The following is a 19,392-nucleotide window of genomic DNA, read 5'->3' as shown; positions in this document are numbered from 1 at the left end:
GTACCTTGGAAGTCGAATAGAATCCATTCTGGAAGTCCGTTCGACTTCCAAAATGTTCGGAAACTAAAGCGTGTCTTCTGATTGGCTGCAGGAAGCTCCTGCAGCCAATTGATAGCCGCGGAAGCCCCGTCGGACATTAAGATTCCAAACTGGAACAGTTGGCAAACTGGAACACTCACTTCCGGGTTTGCGGTGTTTGGGAGCCAAGGTACAACTGTATAGGCTAAATTGTTTGACTTGGGGTGGGCTAAATGTATCCCTGGCATGCTCTGGTCCATGGGGTCATGAAGAATCGGACACGACTAAACAACAAATGTATCCTGACTCTAGTACATATAGAAACACTTCAGCTGCTGTGCTAACATACTGCTCCGTGTCTTACGTTTTTATCAGATTTTTTTTTTTAATGTAGGGTTTTGTACCTTTTTACTCTGTTGTTATGAGATTCCTAGTACCCTCACAGAGGGATAATTCCCAGTTCCCTGGGAAGAGGGAATGACTGTTAAACCCTCTGGGAACTGTAGGTCTGTGAGGGGAATGGAAGTCTCCTAACAACTCTCAACATCCTTAACAAACTAGTCATATCTTGGTTCTCAAATGCCTTGGTACTTGTACATTTTGGCTCCCAAATGCCGCAAACCCCAAAGTGAGTCTTCTGATTTGTGAACATTTTTTGGAAACCGAACGTCCAACATGGCTTCCAACTGAGTGCAGGAAGCTCCTGCAGCCAATCAAAAGCCGTGCCTTGGTTTTCAAACATTTTTGGAAGTCAAACGGACTTCCGGAACGGATTACATTTGAGAAGCAAGATACGGCTGTACAGTTTCCAAATTGCTTTGGGGGAAGCTATGCCTGTTTAAAGTGGTATGTATGGTGCTTTAACTGTATAGTACAGATGGAGTCTGTTCAGAACATAAGAAGAGCTCTTCAGGATCAGGCCAATGGTCCATCTACTCCAGCACCCAGTTCTCACAGTGGTCAAGTAGGTGCCTGTGGGAAGCCTGCAAGCAAAGCCTGGAGGCCACAACACTCTTCCCAGCTGTGATTTGCAGAAAATGGTATTCAGGGGCATACAAATTACCCCTGGTTTTTACAAATAGGTAAAATATTTTAAAAACATTTGCATTTAAATACATGTGTTTTTTCACAAAATAGGCATATCCAGATTTTGTAAGCTGTGTTCATACGTACAATATCGTGTACACAGGAGTTGATCAGTATATGTAACCTTGTTCGCATGTAATGTTCAAAGAATACACAGCAGTTGAGCTGTGTTCACTTCTTCACACAAGCCCTTGCAAACGTGTAGAGACCGCCTGTGCCTGTGTGCTCAGTGTAACATGTGAACAACCCTACAGCAAAACAGTATCTAAAACTGTGTGTAACTGTGTATAATTTCCTTAATGTGCATCATACATTTTAGTCAAACGACCTCCCCCTTGTCAAAAACCTCTTTCCCCCCTCAGCAATGGTGCGGGTCAGGGAAAGGAACAAGAGACACCAGAAGACTTTGATACCTTTTTGAACTGCTTGTAGATTACTTTGCTGACTTGGTCTGATGGCTGCACTTTACCAGCAAGCAGTGAAGAAAGCATGTTGCCAAGGGTAACCATTCCCAAAATCAATCTGAAAAGAAGAAGGTATTAGACACAGTTTTCTACTGGGTGAGTTGTGGGTTCTTTCCTTTTTTTATCAGTTTAATGTTTTAGGCCAATATTTACAGAATCCCTCTCAATTTGAATTCAGGGGCACGCAGAATCCTTAGGGGTAAAACCACAGGTTCTATTTAATAGCATCCAAACACCATTTTCTTTATAAACCTCTGGAGGAAGGAGTTTAAGTGTGGAGAACTAGCATGGAAGGGATGAGGAACTTTCCCTGCTCAGCGTTTTCCCTTTCCTAATTGCTCCCCTTCCAAAAAATGTGTGCTATAAACCCTGAAGAGGAATAATAATAATAATACACTGTGGGAATGCATACCACAGTAGAGATTATTATAATTACCTTATTGTCATTTTATTATTATTAAATATGAGCCATTTTTCCATTTATGTACAACACTCAGGGCAACTTGCTTTGCTGGATTTTCTTGCAAAGCTATATTCTTAGACAAAGACTAGTTATGCACAGTTCCTAAAACAGTTGCTTTAGGATAACACGAAAAGCCTTGTTGCTGTAAACAGAAAGCTCAAATATGATGTGTCTTTCTCAGTCATCACTTCCCCAGTTTCCCAGTCTGTACAATTTGGATAAAATTGTGTGTTAGATAAAGTTGGTCTTTCTTTTGCCTGCACTGCTTTTATTGCAAATGATGTGAGTCACAGAATAAACCTCGTTTAGCTTCCGTTGTTAACTGGGATGAACTTTTGGGAGTGAACATCCTGCCTGCATTGCAACTTGTCCCTGTCTGACCCACCTGCAATGCTGACCATCCCACTGGCCTATTTCATACCTGGTGACTTCAGGACTGAGATGCAATTTAGGCTCAGTTAATTCTTTTATGGGTCATTTGAAGCAGATGACTCTGGCCCTCAAAAGGTAATAAACCTTACCAAGATTTTAAGAGAAGATTTTAAGAAGCCACACCTGTGACAGAAGTGACAATCAAAAATCTTATAGCACAGGGATAGGAAAAAAAGAGAAGGTGGGAGGTTTCGCTCCCAATTAGTCTCTAATCAGGGGCCTGATTATTCATTCAACCAATTTCAGGAGACTTTCTGTACCAGGGGAATGAGCTGGTGAGCAATATGCAGGCAAAGGCTCATAGTTGAAAATTCAGAGAAGCAAGCTAGATGGGATCATGAAACAAGGTGGATGAAACCAAATGGCAGGAATGACTATGTGTGTGCACCTAAATACTAAATATACATTTATAAACTGGGTATACTTGGAAGGGAGGAAAATCTACACATACCCAGATTCATCAACAACAGGTACTTGGTCAAATCCCTTTTCTCTGAGTATTTCAATGGTCTTTTCACAGGTAACGCTTGGTAGTACTGTCAGGGGAGCAGAGAGACACAATTCCTGAACTTTCAAGTGCCACCACCTAGGAAAATAAACAAAACAAATATAAAATCACTCTCCACCCAGGAATTTACGCAAGCAATTCAAGGACCGAGAAACAGTTGCATCTTAGTAGTTTGTATCTTAACGTAAGCTTTTCCTGGAAATGCTCATGAAGCCAATTACTGTATTTAAGTGCCCTCTGTCCTACTAACAGAAAAGGTTGTTCAGGGTATTCCAGAGCACGTGCTTGTCTTTAGGATGGATTGATGTTTAGAGCATGCAATTTTCATCATTCCTGATGACTGGCCATGCTGGCTGGGGTAACCTTTCACCATACGGTGTATTTTGGCTCAAATGAGACTATATGGATGTTCAGAGCCAGGACAAATAGTAAAAAAAACCCTCCCTATTTGAAAAGAGTTAACCATCAACATTTTAAAGAGTCTTGTGCCACCTGAATGACTAAGAGGTTTTTTTTTAAGTACACAAGATCTTGTGATTGTAGTCTACCTGTATTAGACACACAAAGATTTGTCCTCAGTTAGCAATCTGTACACACACACAGAGAGAGAGAGAGAGAGAGAGAGAGAGAGAGAGAGAGAGAGAGAGGGAGGTACCTCCGGTTGCAAGGGATGCGGGTGGCGCTGTGGTCTAAACCACAGAGCCTAGGGCTTGCCGATTGGAAGGTCGGCAGTTTGAATCCCCGTGATGGGGTGAGCTCCCATTGTTTGGTCTCTGCTCCTGCCCACCTAGCAGTTTGAAAGCACGTCAAATGCAAGTAGATAAATAGGTACTGCTCTGGCGGGAAGGTAAACGGCATTTCCATGCACTGCTCTGGTTCGCCAGAAGCAGCTTAGTCACGCTGGCCACATTACCCAGAAGCTGTCTGTGGACAAACACTGGCTCCCTCGGCCTATAGAGCGAGATGAGTGAGTAACCCCAGAGTCATCCGCAACTGGACCTAACGGCCAGGGGTACCCTTACCTTTACCTTTTTACCTCCGGTTGTGGATGGGATCCATTCCAGAGGTCCGGTCGGATCCCGAGGTTTCCGCAACCTGAGGACCGCTTCTGTGCATACGGCGAAACCTGGTAAAATGCTTCCAGGTTTGCCGTGCACGCATCCTGAAGTTTACATAACCAGAGGGTTACATAAACGGAGGTACGACTATGAATATACACAGGTGGACATAGGGAAAAAGAAATGGAAGTAGCAGCCATGGAATGCAAAAAGGACAGTCTGTGACTATCCTATGCAGTTTAAGCAAAGTGACCATAACTGACAATAACACAGCCATCGTACCACAATAATAAAATCTGGATAATTGGGTTATCATAAACTACTGCTGTTGTGAAGGGTCACTCTGTGTGTCTTAAGCCTGACTTAGAATTTCCACAGCCTATACTTTTCACAGTTGCTGTGTGTACGTGCCTTTCTCTCTCGCACACCCCTGCCAACTGTGCTTAGCACTTCATGGATTTGATAAAGTGGGGCTGAGTCCATGAAAGCTTATGCCACTATAAACCCGTTGGCCTATATGGTGCCATAAGCATCCGATTAACATGGCCATTCCTCTGGAAATCAAAATCTAATGCCTAGTTTAGTACAGCTGGAATTGTATCTTCAACACGAACAAACACTGTTATATCTCCAGAGCCTAGAGTGGGTCAGTGTGGACAATATGAGTTGCAATGTTACTGCATCTTGGAGACCTAGGTTCAGACTTTGCCAAGTCATTGGCTTTCTCTTCAGTTTCACTTCCTCCATGCATAATCATCACAGCAAAAATAGAGGGGGGGGGAGGAGAGAATTTAAGAAAAGAAGAAGAATAAGAGTTTGGATTTGATATCCCGCTTTATCACTACCCTAAGGAGCCTCAAAGCGGCTAACAATCTCCTTTCCCTTTCTTCCCCACAACAAACACTCTGAGGTGAGTGAGGCTGAGAGACTTCAAAGAAGTGTGACTAGCCCAAGGTCACCCAGCAGCTGCATGTGGAGGAGCAGAGATGCAAACCCGGTTCACCAGATTATGAGTCCACTGCTCTTAACCATCATACCACACTGGCAAGAAATGTACCCTTAATTTTCCCCCACCATTTGTAAATGGATTATACCAGAACTAGTACTGAATAATGACTGCCCTATAAACTCCCTAGTTAAAGCTGAGTAATGCCAACAAGGCACTAGATGCCATTTTAATATTTAGGACTGAGGTGGAGGTAGATGCAGGGAGAGGGGCAGATAACTTTAAACAGCAGCAATTATCCAAAGCAACATTACTTCTGGACATATTTATGAAGTTAGCTTGTGTAGACTTAACTATCCATATTTAAAAAAATATTTTGACTTAAGGGTGAGTTTTTGGTCGCGACTTATTTTACTAAGCCTTCACAGGCATGGTCACCTCACCAGGGCTTGTTAATAATGTCATCTTCTTCTTTCATGAAGCCTTTTTGAGTCATCCATTTGTCATTCAAAAACTTGGACCTGGAAGCAATCAAGAAACAAAACAAGTCACAAGTAGCAATTTAGGTTATACCTGCCTTAAAAGCAAATAAGCTGTAAAGGATGACACGGCATAACATTCCATAGCTTGCACGTAGAATAAACAGCTCTCTTTTAATACGCTTGGTTCTCAGTGAGACAGTTGTAAAAGTCTACATAAGGAGAATATAATCAGGCTGGCTCACCCACAGGTCAAACTGGGCCATGACACAGGCACCAGTCCTGCAAGGGAGAAGTCAACATGGCTGGGCTAGGGCATGAAAGTGGCAGTGGGAAGGATGGGTGGAAAAACTGGCATAGTGGGGTCCAGACCCAAGAAAATCACTGAACAGTGGCAGTCTCTCAGAGTGAGCGAGCTTGAGGTGGGAGGGCAGCACAGGGGGCAATGGCAGTGAGTGTGAGGGTGGGCCTCATTTGAGATGCCATAACTTCAAGTGCCCGTCCTCTTGTATTTCCCGCCTGGACTACTGCAATGCTCTCTACGTGGGACTACCTTTGAAGGTGACCTGGGAACTACAATTAATCCAGAATGCAGCAGCTAGACTGGGAGTGGCCACTGAGACCATATAACACCAGTCCTCAAAGACCTACATTGGCTCCCAGGATGTTTCCGAGCACAATTCCAAGTGTTGGTGCTGACCTTTAAAGCCCTAAATGGCCTCGGCCATTCTGCCTGGACACTGAGGTCCAGTGCTGAGGGCCTTCTGGCAGTTTCCTCACTGTGAGAACGGAAGCTACAGGGAAGCAGGCAGAGGGCCTTCTTGGTAGCGGCGCCCGCCTTGTGGAACGCCCTCCCATCAGATGTCAAGGAAATAAACAACTTCCTGACTTTTAGAAAACATCTGAAGGCAGCCCTGTTCGGGTAGTTTTTAATGTTTGATGTTTTTAACATTCTGTTGGGAGCTGCTCAGAGTGGCTGGGGAAACCCAGCCACCAGATGGGCGGGGTATAAAATTATTATTATTAGTAGTAGTAGTATTATTATTAGTATTATTATTATTATTATTACTGTCTTTCATACACTAAAGCAGCAGTGCTGGAGCCACTTAGCCATGCTGCTGCCACCATCACATTCAGAGGTGCAATGCCAAATGGGCAGTGCTAGTCATGCAGGCAGGGTCCCCTACCTCAGTGTCAGTAACAGAGAAATAAGACACCTACTTACATGTAATTCCTGACAGAATCTGGAAGGATGACGACACAGCGCTGTCCTTCTTTCAGCTCTTTGGCAGCCTTGACAGCAACAGACATAGCACTGCCTGAGCTGCCACCTGACAAAAGACAGAGGACACCATTAAAACGGCATGGAAGCTATTTTGAAAATGCAGATGTAAAAGGAGACAAAGAACAGTGGTAGAGCCTAATGATCAAGTAACAAAGTATCCATTATCACCATCTCATCAATTTTCACAAAAAAGTTGTCTCAAAGTGACTTAACAATTCATAAAAAACATACTTACTTTACTTTATCAAACCTTTATTAGGCATTATAGAAATAAAACCTTAAAAGAGAAAATAACATATAAAAGCCTTGAAATATATATAAAAAGGCAGCAGTTTGCTAAATGCATATAGAGTCAGTGGTTTTCCTTGTTATCCTGTTCCTTGGAGGACTGCTACCAAAAACTCGGCTACCCCCGCCGTTACCCTTTGGTCAACGTCGGATAGGTAGAAACCCACACATTCACCTTGCTGCGGTTCCAGACCACCCAAAAGAGGGGACAGCACGCGTTGACGGAGCGTACTGTACAATGGGCAATGAAGGAGAATATGCTCTACAGTGTCCGGGACATTCATAGAGCATCTGCAGAGTCTCTTGTTTCTAGGAATGTTTTGATATCTTCCCCTGACAAATGCTGAGGGAAAAACATTCAAACGGGCCAGCATAAAAGCCCTACGTTGGGCTGGGATTATTAGTTTAGTGACGTAATTGGCTCTGCTATCTAAGATATTTAATTCATAGAATATGGGGGAGCAAATTTTGTTTACAGCTGCCATAATATTTTGTCTCTCGACATCCTTTAGTCTAGTTAGGATATTATGGGAGATATATTGCTCACTAGAATTGTACAGGGGCTCCAGCTCGATGCCTAAAGATTCAATCTTTTTTTCGAGGTGCTGATACCATCTTGATTTATAGGAGTCTTTGAGCAAATCAGCGAGCAGACTTGATGGAGGGCAGCGAAAGTGGCAGCGTAACCAATACTTTATTGAGGTGGACCATGCCCAATATTCCATTGTGTGTATGCCTATTTCTGCACACATTGTTTCATATTTGATCATAGCTGGGAGTCCAAGAATACGTCTCAGAAAGCTAGAGTGAATCTTTTTTAAATCATTGTTATATGCTTGGACCCATAGCGGGATTCCATAGAATATCTGGGATTGCACTTTTGTTTGAAATATCTGATTTGCCGCAGGAATAAATTGATTACCTTTCTGATAATGAAAACGGGCAACTGCTGATGAGATGCACTTTGCCTGTTTTATGGCATTTGTGCGATGGGTTGCCCACCCTAAATTGCTCTGGAATAAGATTCCCAGATACCTATAGATTTTCACTTGCTGGATTTCTTGCCCTCTTACTTTCCATTTCTCTAATTTCCAACCATTCGAGAAGACCAAAATTTTTGTCTTCTCATAGTGAATTTTTGTCTTCTCATGTTTTTTTTTTTACAAGCTCAAGTAAAAAACATACAGCACAAGTATTCAAACAACAACAGAGGTGGCCCAAAGTGCTCATCCAGCAATAACTGTAAAAAGGACATATCCCTACTTGCCCCAGGATAAGATGAGCATCATTAAATAGACCAGCCTGGTGCAAGCCACTATCTCACAACTTGTTCCCAGAAATGCACTGGAAATTCAATCTTGTTAAATGGTGTAATGGAGTTATGTAAAAATGTTGGCAAAAAAAATCAGCATGTTGGAGCTTACTTTTCTAACTGAATCTTTTGCCTTTCCTCTCAAGATTGCCTTTCTGATACTGCCATATTACAAGCAAGACTGGCATGTATCATACAGGCAACAGCGGTGTCGGAGGGAAGAAAACAACCCAAGCAATCATTTCCTCATTCTTTCTGTTCAGAAAAGCTTGGTGTTCTGCAAGAGCCAGCAAAGAACAGCAAAGACTCATTCCTTTCATGGAAATGTTCAGTTGGAACCGCCAAAGCGATGGAGGTTATAATGCATCATTTTGTGTTTGTTAAGATTGTGATGATTTTAGCATAAATGCTTTGACAAAGCTCTGTGGAGTATTCAGAGATGATTCTCTGACTGTATGTAGTTGTTTTAACTTTGTTTTAAATAAAAATTTTTAAATAAAAAAGGGCTCTATAACTAGAGCTGCCTATATTGTGTGCTGAAGCCGAGAAGCAACTACAGGTACAGTTGCAGGTGCTTAATTGGATATATATTCTAAAAGAAGTGACATTGTCTTCTAATGTCTGAACAACGGGTGCCTTCTGTGCCAACTTTTGAATGCCTGCAGAAAACTCTTATATTCTGCCAGGCCTATGCAGGCAATTAAGAATACGTCCCTCACAACAATCTACTGCTGTTTTTCTTTATTTTTTCAAAAGCTACCAAACGTGGTGCTTTACAGTACTCATATACCAGTGACCCACTAGTGTGACAAAAAGAAAAGTATGACTTGGTCTCGAGAGCAAAGAGGTTCCTTCTCAACTGTTACTGTCACCTTGAGTACTCAATTCTCAACGAATACAAATATAGCTCTCAGAAAGCACTTACCACACAGCAATCCTTCATCTCTGATTAACATGCGCGCACAGGCAAAAGATTCTTCATCATTACACTTGTACCATTTGTCCACCAACTGGAAGAAAGGGCGAGGAAACAAAAAAACCACAACATGAAGCCTTGAACCTGTCTCCGCACTTGGGCCCTTAAGTCGATACTAAGCAGGCCAGGAAATTCAGTGTGGGACAGAAGACATGGATTCTAGTGGCAGATTCTTGGGGGAAGTCTGGAAACTGTCTTGCTGCTGCCCACATAAACAGGCATCCCCTCGATCTCCTCAGTCTCCTGTTTCAACTGCTGTGCTGTATATTAATGGGGTTGTTTTATTGTGCATTTCAATGGTGGATGTTTATATTTAATCCTTGGCATCTTCAGCCAAGGTACAGCTGCTAGACACTCCTGCCCAAAAACCCTGGAGAGCAGCAATTGCCAGTGTAGACAATATTGAACTAGACCGACCAATGGTCTGAGTCAGCAGAAGGCAGCTGACTACATCCACAGATTTTCTACTGCTCAATGGGAAAAGATTAGGCACATTTGCATATGCATTTCTGAGCTCCATTTGCTCTGCCTGCATTATTTTGGCAAGGAATGAGCCACATGTAGCCACAGGGAAATAAAGACAAAGAGTGATGAGGATCTATGAAAAAGGACCTAGGAATACTTGGAAAGCAAAGCTAAACACTCAGTGTCTATGCATTTCCTGAGGAAGCGTGACTAAGTTCACAGCAGGAAATCAGATGCAAAAAAGGCCTTTCACAAAGACATAAGAATTATGGACACGCCAGCAAGATGTGTTCAGCAGTAAGGGGATTGTAAGGCATGCACATGAGGGGAGTCTGACTTACTGATCTGTCCAGAACAGTAGGGATGAAGTCGTATCCAATCCCTTCCACTTCATAAGTTGTCCTGTCTGTATTATTTAGTCCTTCAGGCTCTGCAAGAATGGATCCTTCGGGATCAACACCTATAATCTGCAAGAGAGTTTTAGCATTAAGTCAGCGTTTGGCTATCAAGAACAGCATTGTTAAATCAGTCATAGTAAGTCAAAATTGTTGTGGCATCGCAAAGATGTTTCCCTGTCATTAAAACTTGGAAAACACCAAACCTGATGTCAATCATTGCTTTTAAAGCACATGAAAAAACTCACTTGCTCCTACACTGCTTTCGTTTGGCTTAGTAAAAGGGCGAATGTCAACAAGTGTGCTCTGGATCCCATTCAGATGCTAGCTCTCATTACATATATATAACCCCAACAGGTGATACAGACGGAAACACGATATTATGTGCTCAGTGACATACATCTCTATATCACTCAAATAATTTTGTAAGGAATCACAGTACAGGATACAAGATGTCCATCTTTTTTTATTACTCTTAAGATTCTACTAAGTATTCTGTTTCCTGTGAGGATGAAATGCCTATGTTGGCGACAATAAAGTTATTAGATTCTTTGAAACATTTTTCTCAAAATTGGTAGTATTCACATTCTCCAAAGGGGTGACCTTGCTGGCAAATTTCACACAATTCTGCCCAAATTTTTTAAAGTATAGGAATTTCTGTCTAGTTTGGGGGGTTGATCTAGAGTTTGTGTTCCTGGCATTGGGCAATCAGAATAGACTAGGGATTCTGTTGGTTTACTGCCCACCTTGCTAGAGTCTCCCTGCCTGAACTGACAGAGCTGGTCTAAGAGCTGGTGTTGAGGAACCTCTGGACTGCTGGTTTTGGATGATTTCAACATCCATGCCAAGGCGACTGGCTCTGGGGTGTACTTGACCCTATACTTGACTGCTGGTTTTCTGCTCAGAATTGTTCCCCAACTGCTTTTCCCTTGTGGGTTTCCAGGTACATAGTTAAGGATAAGGAATAAGTGCCATACACAAGGTGTGCAACAGTATAAAGGACACACTTGCATCAAGAATGCTTAACATGAACATAATGAGCTGGTTTCCGTAAGACTGTTCTGCCTGTGCAAGTATTCCCAACTTTCCTTAGACATATACACATGAGGATAAAAATGCAAATAGCAAGTGAACAGGCAGCAATCAATCATATAGCTGGTGGCAATCCATGTCATCATGGCAACAACAGTGCTTTTCCCAGGCACCATGTTAATGAGCTTCATTTTGGGGGCAGATCTGTGTGCATGGTGAAGGCTGTCACCCCAGAAGCCATAGAACAGAATGGAAGCAAACTCTGGTTGAGAGAAGCCTGTCTCACAGGTCCCAGTGCCTGCTTTAAGGGCAGAAATTCCTGTCTGCCTGAGCCCATCCTGGAACATGAGAACAGAAGGCTTGACAAACAGATATAACAAAGCAGGGTGAAGAAAACACAAGGCTCATAAGACTCCCCAATAAGGTTCGGGATCACATAAATCCATAAACAATAGAAAACGATGAAGCAGTGGCTGAGATGCCTGTCCTAGCCTGGGACTTACTTTGCATTCAGGGCATTTCTCCTTTAGTTTTCGGGCAATGCCAGTGATGGTGCCTCCCGTACCCGCTCCAGCTACGATCATGTCTACATGACCTATCAGAGAGGCAGAAACATGTGTACAGTTGAAGTGGCCAAAAGGAATTAAACGCACAAATCTGAATGGATACAGTCTTTTAGTGAATTCTAGTATAAGGGTTTTTGCCTCAGTATGGGACAGGCAGAAGAAACACATTTCATCAGACAAAAATGCTATGTGGGAGCTCCCTCTACTGGCCTTAAGCTAGCAAATGCAAAACAATGCAATAGGTTATACAGTGGACCCTCCGGATACGAACTTAATTCATTCCGGAGGTCCATTCGCACCCTGAAAATTATGTAAATAGAGGCGCGCTTCTGCACATGTGTGCACTTCCGGGTTTGCCATGGCCATAACCCAAAGATTCCGTATCCAGAGGGATACGTAAGTAGAGGTACGACTGTACTGTGAACATGACCTAGTCCAACCGCCTACAATGCAGGAATCACAACTTAATAATAGAATTGTCCCCAAAACATCAACTGAAGCCCAGATTAATTGCATAAACGTAAGAGGGAATCCACAGCTTATGTGAATCCTAGATTCACATTTCCACTCTATAGCAAATGCCAGCAAATATATTTATTTACTAATCTGTCTGGCCTGCCAGGTCCTGAAAACCTAGGGCATGTAATAATACATAAGCAAATGAAACAATAATCCTGTATCTATGGATCTATGAAATACTCATTTAGAGCTACAGATATGGGCTTTCAAGATGGGAAACCAATATCTAAATCTTTGCTCTGGCACAAAGCTCCACCGATGATTTTAGGTAAAGCACTGTCTCTAGCTACTGGTTCACATGTTGTGGATGTCGCAGGTCCACCCCACACTCCATTTAGGGCGTACTTGATAATGTGTGAAGCAGACATGTACCTCATTTACCCAGTGACACAAATACATGGTAGTACATCCACTTTGTTGCAACGTGTTAATTGGCACCGAGCCTAACCAGCCACAGAGAGCTATTTTGAGAATAATTTGAGATAAGAATTGTAAAATACGTTATGCACTGGGATGTGCTGTGGAATTGCTAAATTATAGCAATGTTGAAGCCTTATCTCGGTTCCAGCCATTAGAACACCATGCAAATTAAAAGACGTCATAGCACTTCTCGGGAGGTTGTGGACTCTCCATCCTTGGAGGTTTTTAAGCAAAGGTTGGATGGCCATCTGTCACAGATCTTTAGTTTAGATTCCTGCATTGCAGGGGGTTGGACTAGATGACCCTTGGGGTCCCTTCCAACTCTATAATTCTCGGGCATGGCAAACTTGCAGGAGAAAAGTAGCTTGGGGGTGTTGGAGACCCACTGATGCCACACCTCTATGCATCCTGGCCCTATAGTAGCCTTGCAATTTCCCAGAACCCCCCTTTTCTCAAAGCATCTAGGATGAGGGGCCCAAGGGTTACCCGCCCGCTGAACATACCATCACACTGCTGCAGGATCTCCTCAGCCGTGGAATCGTAATGGGCCAGGGGGTTGCTGGCGTTGCGGTACTATGTTGAAAAATGAAAGGAAAATGTAGAAAAACAACAGTCTGGCAAGTTTACAAAGATGGCTGTTGCTGGACTTAAATGTTTAATAAATCTATAAGCTGCTTTTTGAAGGAAGAATCCTCCACAAAGCAGTATACAATAGCAAAAATCAGCTATTGCAAGTACCATTAAAAGCAAGCCCATTAAGTAATAATCTAAGAAGTAAACACAAGAACAACCCACCATACCAAATCCTCATGCTATCAGGAAGGGCCATAGCTCAGTGACAGAGCACATGCAAAAGGATCCAGGTTCAATTCCTGGTGTTTTGAGACAGAGCTGGGGAAAACTGCCTGAAACCCTGGAGAGCAGCTGTTAGTAGACAAAACTGGGCTAGATGACCAGTGGCCTGACTCAGTAGAAGTTTCAATTTAGGGCATTATCTTGACAGTCTAATTTACCTCATCCACATAAAGTTACAGAGAGGAAGCGAAAGTCTTCAAAACCCACTTGAAAATCTCTACATATAGCACTTGCCTGATCTTCCATGGATCTGGTTTCTGGAATTTTGGGCCACTGCGGAGAAGGCCCTGTTCTTTGATATACCCCCAGAGGAGAACATGCCAAAGTACTATTATTTTATTTATTTCATAAAATTTACGTACCGCTGGATTTTGTAAAGTGGTTTACAAAAAAGATAAAACAATAAAATTCTCACTAAAAAGTTCACAACCATAATTTAAAACATACCAAAAGTTTAACCCACAACAGAATAGGCTAAAACAAAGTAGAACTCATACGCACTTTCTAAACACCTGAGAAGACTTGTCTAAATAAAAATGCCTTCAGCAGGCACCGAAAAGAATACAGTGAAGGCACCTATCAGATAGCAATAGGAAGGGAGTTCCAATTATGGTCTCAGCACTACTTAACTTAATTTTATTTTTTTTAGAGATGTTCAAGCTCCTTACGTACCACCAATGTTTGCTCCTCTTCAGTGGCTAACTAGCCCACAACAGAGCCCCACCACAGGATGACAATTGTGTTGGAGGACAAGTTAAGTGCAATTAACTTTAGTCCAATTGACTTAAGATTATATAGGAAGCTGACTTATAATGAAACAAGCCATTGGTTCTATTAGCTCAGTATTGTCTACATCAGCCTTTCCCAACCTGTGCCACTCCAAATGTTCTGGACTACACAGCTCCAGTCATAACTGACCATTAGTCTTGCCGACTGATGTTGATGGGATGAGTAGTCCAAAATACTTGAAAGGCACCAAGTCAGGGAAGACTGGTCTATATTGACCTGTGAAGGCTGTCTCGGGTTTCAGGCAGAGACTTTTCCATCCCTTTGCCTGAGAATTGGGAATTATAACATCAGCTTCACTGAGATATTAGAATGATGAATGAAAAGGACTGTATTCCACTTAGGACCTAGCTATCTGAAATACTTCTCTCCTTCTGCCTCTTTACCTGATCCAATATGTGGGAATTAGGGATTTCATTTTTCAGTCTCCATGCCACGCCGACATGAGATTCGGGAGAGTCAAATCTAGCAGTAGTTGGAGTTCTCACAATTTCTGCCCCAAGAGCTCGCAGAACATCCACCTGGTTTCAAAAAAGAGGGAGCAAATTTGTGAAATGCGCCACACAACACCTGAGCAACGGAGAAATTAAACTTTAAGCTATAAGACTTTGAGTGACTTTCACTATGTATTAATTCAGATGTTAGCTATTTTACTCCCAGCGTAATGCCAGACTAAACTTTAAATACTGAATGTCAGTCCAAATCCTGAACCTCATTAAACATTTTGCTACCTCACTGAAACAGCAAGTTTCAGAACTACCTTACTAAACAGCATCTATCCCATATGCAGCCATCTGCGTTGCTGGCTAACGATGTCCCAGTTAACCAATTGCACAACAAGTGACGATTTGTAAGCATCTGAAATGACAAGCAGCTCTGACCTTCTCCATGCTCATTTTCTCTGGCATGACGATGATACAGCGGTAGCCTTTCACTGCAGCTGCCAAAGCCAGTCCGATCCCTGGAACCAAGGAAACGCATCACCGAAGGAAGCCACACATTTATATTTTAAAACTCTTTACTTGCAGGAGCAGAGAAACCAGCCTTACACAGAGTCCAACTAGTTGCCTATCTCGTATAGTACTGTCTATATCAGTCTTCCTCAAGCTAGTGCTCTGCAGATGTTTTTGACTAGAGTTACTAACAGTCCCAGCCACCATGGTCAATGGTCAAAGATAATGGGAGATGTGGTTCAAAACATCTGAGAGGGTACCAGTCTTGGGAAGGCAGGTCTGCACCAACTGACGTGTCTCTCCAGGTATTCAGAAAGGAACCTTTTCCAATCTTTTCTAGAGATGCCAGGGATTTGAGCCTGAGACCTTCTGTAGGCAGAGCATATGTTCTACCACTCAGTTATGACATCTCTGAAATGTATGCCCTGCCATTCTGGACCAACTGGGTACTCATACTGATAGAACAAGCCATTTTTATATAAACAAGAAGACTGCCTGTTTAGCCAAGTTTCTGGCTGTAGTTAAAAAAGCTTTCAAGACACTTCTAGTTGTGTGTATGCTTCTCTCCCAACACACATGGCAGTTTAGGATTACATCCGGCTTCATCTTTTCCCCAGACATCAGAAGGCAATATCGCTAACCACTGGAAGGTACCATTTCAGAGATTGGCGAGAAATTATTCAATACATTCACTGTAAAAACTAAGGCTGTTTCAACTACAAGGACAACTGCCTGCTGTGAAGTTTTGTGTCCACTTGTACGTAACACAATCATAACACTCTAAACTCGGCCCTTGCAGAACAGAACCACAACAGAGCGGTCTGTGTTTTCTGAGAGTGTAGGAGAGCAAGAGGTACAGCTTAGATCTTAAGAGATGCCAAAGATCACACTGTTCTTTTTAACAAATGCAGTATTGATGTTCTAATATGTTTGCGGAATTATGCAGCACTGGAAGATTCCCAAGAGAAGAGTGAAAAGCTAATCCAATAAGACTGCTTACTATTTAGGTAGGAAAAGCTATCTGTTCATACACATTGCTCAGTAATCCTTACAACGCCCCTGTGTTACAGATTAGCTTAGGCCCTGTCATTACAACAGATCATGGTTCTGTTCCCCTTTAAAAGCTCCTCTGTGTTCACTGATTTTTTCAGTCTTCCAACTGCCCCCTCCATTTCTTCCTCTCTGCATGACCCTCATTTCTTGATGTCAATCAGCTCTGATTTCACAGTGTCTCTCTGCAGCCAGAGGTGTCATGGCAGCTCTGGCTACCATTGGTTTACCTTCTCTGACATCACAATGGGACTTGACTGCTGAGTGTTAAGGGGAGCATCAAGGAACTTAAGAATTCAAAGGCCCTTGAACAACTTCTGATCAATTAAACCACATCATCAGTCCTTGGACACCTTGGGCTTTCAAACAACACTTTGATGTAACAGTTTCCAAGGCTTTCAGTGAAAAGGAACAGGTGACATTTGCTGTTTATATAACATGATGATGATTTGGGGGGGGGGGTGTCTGACAGAGACGCAGTAAAAGCTATGAAGTGAATTCAAGGCTGAATTAATGTGATTCACACAAGGGACCTTCCAGCTCATAGTTCATGTCCTTAACCATTATACTGTACCAGCATATAAGGACAACTAAAGCTTTCTCCATGCTTGTTTTCTCCTCTGGATGTGATATCACATTGTGTCTATACGAATGAGTAACGTTCCACAGCTCTGTTGAAAGCATAATCTAATAGAGGACTTGAAATTGTTAAAAGAAGGGTGAGTTTCCTTTAAAAAAAAATTGCAAGTGAACATAGATTCTAAAAGGTAAACTGTTGGGAAAACTAGCTCTGACAGTGTTTCTCATTCAGTTTGGTAAACACAAAGAGCTCCATGACTTTACACCAGAGATATTGCTTGATTATCTCAATGACTTCAATGGGAGGGCTTAATGTTCTCATATCCATCATGATGCTTCCATTTTGGGGAGAAATAAAGCTCCCCAGATACTTGTTCAGCAATCCCTGTCCTATTATCCTCCTGTCTGCATTACTGCTATGCCCAACAACACAGCCCAGAGTCACACTACAATTGCTCACTCCCAAGCAACCGTACCTGTGTTTCCTGACGTTGGTTCGATAATGGTATCTCCAGGTTTCAGAATCCCATCCCTTTCAGCATCTTCTACCATCCTTAGGCTGATCCGGTCTTTCACACTCCCTCCAGCATTGAAAAACTCACATTTTGCCACTGGAAAGCACAAAGACTATGTTTCAACTAGGTTTCATTTTCTCCCATTTATCAAAAATAGGGGACACGTCAGCTTTTAATGTCTAGCCCTCTTTCAGGGGGAAAATGCACCTGGCCAATTTATAGCCTCGCTGGGTGCACAAACACACATGGTGCAGCAATAGCTCCCCACTTCCTTTGCACCTCGTTGCAGACAACACCCACTAACTATTCATTCGGTATCATTTTGGCACTACTAGTTTATTTATTTAGTTAGTTCTGTACTGTGATTAGTTATATTTTATGTTTCTGGGCTTCTTTTTATTGTTTCTGGTTTATGTCAATCCAGAGGACATTGTCAATTGGGCAGTCTACAAATGGCAGAAGTAAAATTAAAGAAATATAATTTAACACAGAAGGTGACAAAACAAAAGGCTTTTGAGATATCAGCTCTGAATCAGCCCAATGCTGTATTTCTCTTTTGAACTGCCAGTGGCTTTACAAGTCACGCCGAGTTTACAGCAAACACTACCAAAATCCTGGCTGAACTGGTCCTTCTTGATCATTGCGACAGCACAAATGTTTGCATTTACAGCTCCAGCTAACCAGAAGATACTTACAAAGTTCACATTTAAGTCCAAAGAGCTTCCCAATTTTGTTGATTCGCACCAAGGGAGTATCGCCGATCTTCTTGAGGATGTCTGGCATAATTTTTGGAGTCTCAGATCTAAAGCAGAAAGACACAGGAGCATAGAGCAGGGATGGGAAACAACTGTAAACCCCACAGCAATATCCACCAGCACCTGAACATGGCTTGCAAAGTATCAAACCAAACGAGCGCGCTGGATTCTAACTACCAAAGCTAATCAGACCTCAGTTTGCGGTTCTATTGAATGGCAGCTTACCTTGCAACATGGTGATGAGGCGACTCAGAAGGAGTTTTCCCAAGCTCCCAGGTACACTTGCTTGGAATGTCAGGCCTGATCCACTTCCTCTCCTTCTCTGGGGAGTTGCAAGGCTCCTTCTCCGGAATTCCATTGGGTGTGCAGCTGGCTGAGAAGTGAGAGCAAGCCAAGGTTTCCATCCCGGCTTCTGTGGGAAACGATGGCATTGTGACCTCAAAGGAAGAAAGGGACTAATGAAATTTTCACTCGCCATTAGGCAAAATACAGTAATTGTCAATAAATGCAAAAAATAAAGTTTTACCACCTAAAATGACATGCCCTTACTGTACGTGAGACAACTGATCCATCTAGCCCAGTACTAGTTACAGTCATTTTGGAAGTCGAACGGAATCTGTTCTGGAAGTCCGTTCGACTTCCAAAACGTTTGGAAACCAAAGCACAGCTTCTGATTGGCTGCAGGAAGCTCCTGCAGCCAATCAGAAGCTGCGCTGGACATCCAGGTTCCAAAGAATGTTCACAAACTGGAACACTCACTTCTGGGTTTGCGGCATTTGGGAGCCAAAACGTCCAAGTACCAAGGCATTCGGGATCCAAGGTACGACTGTACTCTCATAGGCAGTGACTGCGTGAAAAAGCATTTCTTTTTGTCTGTCCCCAAACCTCTGACCTTCAGCTTCACTGGATGATCCCAGGTGTAACAGTACGAGGGAGGAAAATGTCTCTCTGTTCACTTTCTCTACACCAAGTAGTGTTTTATGTGGCGCTGTGGGTTAAACCACAAAGCCTAGGACTTGCCGATCGGAAGGTCAGCGGTTCAAATCCCCGAGACGGGGTGAGCTCCCGTTGTTCGGTCCCAGCTCCTGCCAACCTAGCAGTTCGAAAGCACGTCAAAGTACAAGTAGATAAATAGGTACTGCTCCAGCGGGAAGGTAAATGGCGTTTCCATGCACTGCTCTGGTTCT

At 42.8% G+C, this 19,392-nt stretch overlaps 1 protein-coding gene across 18 annotated transcripts in view; it reads right to left on the bottom strand.

Moving 5' to 3' along the window:
• Positions 1 to 19,392, bottom strand: part of LOC310842856 (cystathionine beta-synthase-like) — a 39,058-nt gene that overhangs the window by 6,710 nt on the left and 12,956 nt on the right. For 15 of the 18 annotated variants that reach the window (XM_083735036.1, XM_083735047.1, XM_083735035.1 and 12 more), the window contains exons 2-14: positions 18,431 to 18,642; positions 18,146 to 18,252; positions 17,412 to 17,546; positions 15,235 to 15,314; positions 14,740 to 14,874; positions 13,216 to 13,285; positions 11,711 to 11,802; positions 10,122 to 10,247; positions 9,265 to 9,349; positions 6,680 to 6,785; positions 5,419 to 5,496; positions 2,915 to 3,049; positions 1,518 to 1,626 (exon numbers count right to left, since the gene is read on the bottom strand). In XM_083735036.1, the coding sequence (XP_083591162.1) occupies positions 1,518 to 1,626; positions 2,915 to 3,049; positions 5,419 to 5,496; positions 6,680 to 6,785; positions 9,265 to 9,349; positions 10,122 to 10,247; positions 11,711 to 11,802; positions 13,216 to 13,285; positions 14,740 to 14,874; positions 15,235 to 15,314; positions 17,412 to 17,546; positions 18,146 to 18,252; positions 18,431 to 18,636 (1,464 nt within the window). In that variant the 5' untranslated portion in view covers positions 18,637 to 18,642. The remainder of the gene's footprint in view (positions 1 to 1,517; positions 1,627 to 2,914; positions 3,050 to 5,418; positions 5,497 to 6,679; positions 6,786 to 9,264; positions 9,350 to 10,121; positions 10,248 to 11,710; positions 11,803 to 13,215; positions 13,286 to 14,739; positions 14,875 to 15,234; positions 15,315 to 17,411; positions 17,547 to 18,145; positions 18,253 to 18,430; positions 18,643 to 19,392) is intronic. The other 3 variants (XM_083735030.1, XM_083735040.1, XM_083735041.1) reach the window with 1 other exon arrangement.

Source organism: Podarcis gaigeae (genome assembly GCF_964106915.1).
Source record: "Podarcis gaigeae genome assembly, chromosome: 4".
Taxonomy (NCBI): Eukaryota; Metazoa; Chordata; class Lepidosauria; order Squamata; family Lacertidae; genus Podarcis; species Podarcis gaigeae.
Note: the sequence above shows the minus strand (reverse complement) of the source record. Positions and strands in the feature narration are given on the sequence as shown.